A 6,240-nucleotide genomic window follows, 5' to 3' on the forward strand; every position below is an offset into this window, starting at 1 on the left:
GATGGATCTATATATGCTTCAAGGATCCCAGAAACAACAAGGGCAAGCAGGAGGTTCAAAATTGAGACAAACAAATATAAGTGATGCTTGTGATAAAGAAATAAGAGGAAGAACAATTCAGCACATTGCTCGCTTCTTCTATCAGGCTGGTCTTCCCCTTAGTACAACTCGTTTAGACAGTTTTAAGGATATGATTGAAGCTATTGGAAAATATGGTGCAGGATTAAAACCTCCAAGTTATTATGAGATGCGAGTTCCATTGCTGCAAAAAGAGTTGAATTATACAAATGACTTACTAAAATGTCATAAAGAATCATGGGCAACACATGGTTGCTCTATTATGTCAGATATTTGGACTGACAGGAGGCGCAGGAGTATAATTAATTTTATGGTTAATTGTTCTTTAGGGACTATGTTTGTGAAGTCAATAGATGCTTCATCTTTTGTAAAATCTGGAGACAAGATATATGATTTACTTGACAACTTCGTGGAAGAAATTGGAGAACAAAATATCGTTCAAATCATAACCGACAATGGAAGCAACTATGTTTTAGCTGGTAATATTCATCTTTTGATTTTGTTAATTATTTTATCTTCAATTAAGTGTGTTAAACTCTTATGTCTTATCATTTTTGTTATCCTTTGTCTTAGGTAAATTGCTTGAATAAAAAAGACAACACTTGTATTGGTCTCCATGTGCAGCACATTGTATTGATTTAATGTTGGAAGATATTGGAAAGATCTTAGAAATCAAGAAAACCTTAGAAAGGGCAATTTTTGTTGTTGGATTTCTTTATAATCACATTGGGGCTTTGAATATGATGGGAGAATTTACAGGGAATAAAGAATTAGTGAGACATGGTGTTACCCGATTTGCTACTTCATTCTTGACATTACAGAGCGTGCATCGTCAAAAACATACTCTGAGAAATATGTTTACCTCTGAGAAATGGGTGACAAGTAAATGGGCAAAAGAAGCAAAAGGCAAGAGGGCTGCTGATATCATCTTAATGCCATCCTTTTGGAATCATGTAGTTTATATATTAAAGGTAATGGGCCCTCTTGTTCGAGTCCTTCGATTGGTGGATAATGAAAATAAGCCTGCAATGGGATATATTTATGAGGCTATGGATAGAGCAAAGGAGACGATTAAAAGATCTTTTAATGAAAATGAAGAAAAATATGAGAAAATTTTTACAATCATTGACGAAAGATGGAATTGTCAACTTCATCGTCCCTTACATGCAGCAGGATATTATTTGAACCCTGAATTCTTTTATAAGATTAAATCTGTTGGATTTGATGCAGAAGTTTTGGGTGGGTTATATCAGTGTGTTGCAAGATTAGTTCCCAGCATTGAGGTTCAAGATAAGATTATTCATGAATTATCTTTATATAAAAATGCTGAAGGTCTTTTTGGAATTCCAATTGCCGTTCGATCCAGGACAACTACCTCTCCAGGTATTAATAATTTGATATAATTAATTTCATATATATTATGTTACTATGTTATTGCTAATAATAACATAAATTTTGCAGCTGAATGGTGGAGTCTATTTGGAAATTCCACCCCGAACTTACAGAAATTTGCTGTCAAAGTACTTAGTTTGACATGTAGTGCTTCGGGTTGTGAGCGAAACTGGAGTGTCTTTGAGCATGTAAGTATTACTAAATATTTTTATTTTAATTAATTTATTTATTTAGATATATGTATTAATATATTTTTAAATTATATGACATGACAGATTCACTCGAAGAGAAGAAATCGGTTAGAACATCAACGATTGCACGATCTTGTTTACATAAAGTATAATCAAGCTTTGAAGACTCGTCATGATTTGAAAAATAGATTTGATTCAATCTCATTGCAAGATATTGATGATTCAAATGAGTGGTTAGTAGGAGAAATTGGTGCTAACTTGCAAGATGCTGAAGACGAGCTTGTATTTGAAGATGATAGATTGACGTGGGGAGATGTGGCAAGAGCTTCAGGTGCTGGAGAATTACAAACATATACAAGACAGATGTCAAAGAGAAAAATGAGTGCAAAAGCATCAAGCTCGGCTCCTGCTATTGTTGAAGACATAGAGAATGAAACATATCTTGATGAAGAGGAAGGAATCGAAGAACAAGAGGAAGAAGACGAATTCAATGAAAGATGATTTGTGTGAAAATGACGATAATATTGATTATGATGAATGACTTTGATGTAAAATGTTAATGTTTTGAATTTTGAAACTTTTTGTTAATGTGACATTGTGATTTTGTATCTTAGATTTTCTTAATTTAATAGCATATTTTTATTTAAAATTTTAAATAATTATATTTATTAATTATATTATATATTTTTATATTTTTGCGCCTCGCTTCGCTCGGGCGAGCGCCTGGGCGAGCGCCTAGCGCCTCGGGCGTTTTTGGACCTTGGCGCCTAGCGCTTTTTAAATCACTGATTGGACCCGAATCCACGAGCCATATAAGAGGTCATCGTCTGCCTTCGAAGGTTAAGGGCAAACCTTAGATGTTTCTTGGGACTCTTGTTGGGTAGAAGATTGGGGAGTGTTCTCACAAGAAGATGTTCGGTGGTCTACTTTGTCACATTTGAAACAAACCATAGGGAGTTTCTCAAATGTTATTGACTGAAAAAACTAAGTGTTCCCCACTTGTATCCAGATCCCTTGGGGGACTGGTAGGGTTAAATCCAAGACACATATCCGGGCAAGCTTGCCCGTTGATCTAGAGAGGATAACTTGATTAATTTTTAGGCATTTTCCTATCTAGAATGCTATCCGGGTGGGAAATTAGGGCACATTAGCTCTAGGGGAAGGCCCGATAACTACAACCAGGTAGGGATCGTATCAATCCTCTTCACGAGAGGTTGGAAATTTGGCCTCCAAGGAATCAATGTTAGTGGTTGTCCCTTAACAAACTATGGGCCACCTACTAGGACACGAGACGTCTCCTCTACTGAGTGGAACCGAAAACAAAATAAACCTTTGGCAAGGTCCACCACTTGGCAACCCATCGGTAGGCCCTAAAGTTTAGGGAGAAAGGTCTTTAGGAACTCCAGAGGTTGGATCTTACCAAGAAACTTGTCATAGAGGCTCGTTTGTTAATCTTTATAAGCAAAGGCGACGCCCTTCGAGTCTAGCTCAACCTTGAGACCCATTCTTCTCTGGATTTAGTGAAGCTTATCCTCCATGTTCAGGTTTAGCTACCACTCTCCTACTCCAATGGCTTTTTTGAAGAGACTTGCCCAGGAGGTCAGCACGGCTTGAGCATTTTGTTGTATTGTGAATCCTTGCCCTCCCCTTGGAGGGAGGGAGATGCTCTTTTGTGCATGACCCTGTTCAGAATAGGGAGGGGGAGGCGGGGGATCAAGTGATTCAGTCGGAGTAAGAAGCGGTGCTTCCAAGAAAGGGTTGCATGAGGGAACAGTTGCCAGAGCTTCTTAATCTAGAAACTTAGAGAGAGAACACTTCGATCTACCACGAATGTAGTTGAAACAAGCTAAAAGTATTTAGCAATCATAATATCCTGAGGCAAACCATTCGGAACCAGCCACCAAGTAGAGGATTAATGGAAAGCAACTTACATCATAGAACTTACAAAAGAAAGTTCATCATTTAATATTGTTGTTTTGTACCAGGAGATGGAGTGGCTAACTGAAAAGGCTGCATGTGTTACTAGTCTTTCCTCAAACAAGAAGAGAGGTTCTAGCAGTGGTGTTTTGCAAGATAACAAACTCAAAAACTGGGTGATAAAGCTTGATCTAAATCGGATCTGCCAATAAGGGCTAGTTCGCATGTCGAATACTGGTCAGACTGGCAAATACCATTTGGTACATGCCAGTTTGATCGGTATTTGAAACACTGGTATAGATTAGGTCATGGGCTAAAATGTATTTCGCATGGATTGGTACCAACTGGTATTTATTGGTCCAGGCAATTTTGTGTCGTTTGATTAAATACCAAGCATATCACGTGTGGAGTTGTATTGGGTGGTAATCCTACTACTTGGTACTAGTAACAAGTCTTTTTTATACCTTTTTAATTTCATTAAACATGGGGTCTCCTCTTCTGCCAACAGATATTGACAGCTAGCAACACTGTTAACAGTAGTTATTAACACTCAACATCACGGAACTGCCCGTCATCCATTGTTTCTCTTCTCCTCCGATGTTCCCACAACCACAACCTCCTCTTTTGGTGTGCCGCTATCTTGCCTCAGGTTGTCTTCACCTTCTCCTCTGGTACACTTCGCCTCATGTGCCTCTTCCCTCTTTCGTTGTTTCTCCCTAGTTCAGGGGTATCAATTCGATATCGACCCATAGCGATTGTTGATAAACCAGCCTATACTGGTCCATCGCTGACTGGTGTTGGTACCAGATTGAGAATATAATTCATGCATTAGGTTATATTTGTTTTATAATTTAGAATCATATTTGGAGAGTTATATGGTCTTGTTAAATCTCATGTCATTGAGAAACAGCAGAGTGAAGGGAAACAAAATATATAAAGGTTTTGCAAGCTAAGGCATCAAAGAAATAAATTTATCGATGTTAAATCTCTCTGTAGTTCCTATCTCTTCACTCTGAACTCTCTGTTTCTCTCTTTTCTCTCTGGCTTTCTCCAAATGCAGAAAGAAGGCTCTCGATACAAAGGGAATTAGAATTTCAGTCAGTCTTCCATGGAGTGTTGAAGTTGTACCTTATATTAACCCCATTTAGTCAACCATGTTTGGTGAAATAACAGCAGCAAATTTGCTCGCACAAAACCGTTTCTCATTTTGTCATTTACAATTTTTCAACAGCAGCATGGAATCTCTTCTATTGTTAGTTCTTTACCAAGTGGTTCATCCTAGGATTCACATTGAGAGCTTGTTGCTGTGCTTATAACTACACATCATTCTTTATTCTTTAACTCTGACCTAGCATGTGAATTTAATGTTAGTGAATATCAATGCTAATTTTATTCTACCCAAAGCACTGTTTTTATCGAAACCATCTTATTTTGTTCTCCTCACTTGTGATTTTTCGACAAAAGCAACATATGATCTTTGACAAGAGTTCATATCGTAAGCTTCAGGGCCATCACAAGCTATTCACATTGCCAGATACACCATCACTGTTGGCTGCCTTTGACTCATTTAAATAAGTATATTATTCTGTATGCTTCTATCACATTCGTCATCTTTCGTCATGTGCATTTTTAACAATAAGAGCTTAAGTTTCTGGCTTTTAGATCTCAAATGGGTAATTATGAATTTTATCTCAGCAAGCAATCAAGATTGCTCATATACAAGTATGAGCAATCGAATCAATCCATGATGACGCATAGCCTGTCTTAGTGCAGAAACATTTGACACGAGTTAGTATAAATGGCAAATGAGACACAATGCAGGGATGATACTGTAGCATCAGAGTCACTGGAACAATTTCGTTTTTGTTTTAATCCACATGATATCATTTTGTACTCACTTCTCCGTCGGTGATGAATTGTTTATAACATCAGAAAGTTGATACCTCTTTGTGTAAGCAGGTAAGAGAGAGGTGCATGCTCGAGTGGTCGCAGTTTCAAGCTCGCCTTGCACAAGCTGACAGAGCACACATCGATGGAACCACGAGAGGGTAGACCCTGGAGTGCAACTTCTGTTTTCTCACTCTCATTCCCCACCATTTTACTCGTGACTTGCCAGAATGCGTGCCATAGGTTGATGCTTCCGATGAGTTGTCCCGACCTTCAAGTCTGCACCTGCAATGAAAATTTTATGTTTCTATATTGTTGATACTATCGTACTGAGAATCCCAAATTTATTTAACAGTGGTGACAGTCAACGTTATGCCTATGATAGACTGGTTTTACCGAATCTGCTCCCTCTGGTTTCTTGGGCATGTTTTGGGGTTGTTTCCGGTGTTCAGGAGGGCTGGAAAGTGGGGACAACCTAATGTCCGTGTAAGCTTCGTTAACCTTCATCGGACCCCGCATTCTGAGATCCCCTACTTGAAAGCCCCTTAATGTCACATTCAAAGGCCTTTGATCTTCTTGTCTGAAAAACAAGTAGTACCACAAGTGCTTTGGCAGTAAAATGACCCTTACATCAATTAGTAACTTGTGTTTGTATGATACCCATGCACAGGAGGAATAAGCTAGCTTCTAGGCGAATTAATTTTTTTCTTAGGTTTGTAAATTAAACAACTAAGTGATAAAATTTTTATTGATCAAACTAAGTATGCTTTAAATT

At 38.0% G+C, this 6,240-nt stretch overlaps 2 protein-coding genes across 10 annotated transcripts in view; both read left to right on the plus strand.

Annotated features, from left to right (window-relative positions):
• LOC103988639 (uncharacterized) overlaps positions 1–5,865 on the plus strand; it is a 31,227-nt gene extending 25,362 nt beyond the window's left edge. For all 9 annotated transcript variants that reach the window (XM_009407227.3, XM_009407229.3, XM_009407230.3 and 6 more), the window contains one exon: positions 5,538–5,865. In XM_009407227.3, coding sequence (XP_009405502.2) covers positions 5,538–5,630 — 93 coding nt within the window. In that variant the 3' untranslated portion in view covers positions 5,631–5,865. The remainder of the gene's footprint in view (positions 1–5,537) is intronic.
• On the plus strand, positions 819–2,369 carry LOC135641559 (uncharacterized). The gene is made up of 3 exons (XM_065156998.1): positions 819–1,461; positions 1,540–1,658; positions 1,746–2,369. Exons 1-3 carry the CDS (start codon positions 819–821, stop codon positions 2,160–2,162), a joined length of 1,179 nt encoding a protein of 392 aa, XP_065013070.1. The 3' UTR covers positions 2,163–2,369.
• Positions 5,866–6,240: the final 375 nt, after the last annotated feature.

The sequence above is a fragment of the Musa acuminata genome, chromosome BXJ3-6 (genome assembly GCF_036884655.1).
Source record: "Musa acuminata AAA Group cultivar baxijiao chromosome BXJ3-6, Cavendish_Baxijiao_AAA, whole genome shotgun sequence".
Classification (NCBI taxonomy): Eukaryota; Viridiplantae; Streptophyta; class Magnoliopsida; order Zingiberales; family Musaceae; genus Musa; species Musa acuminata.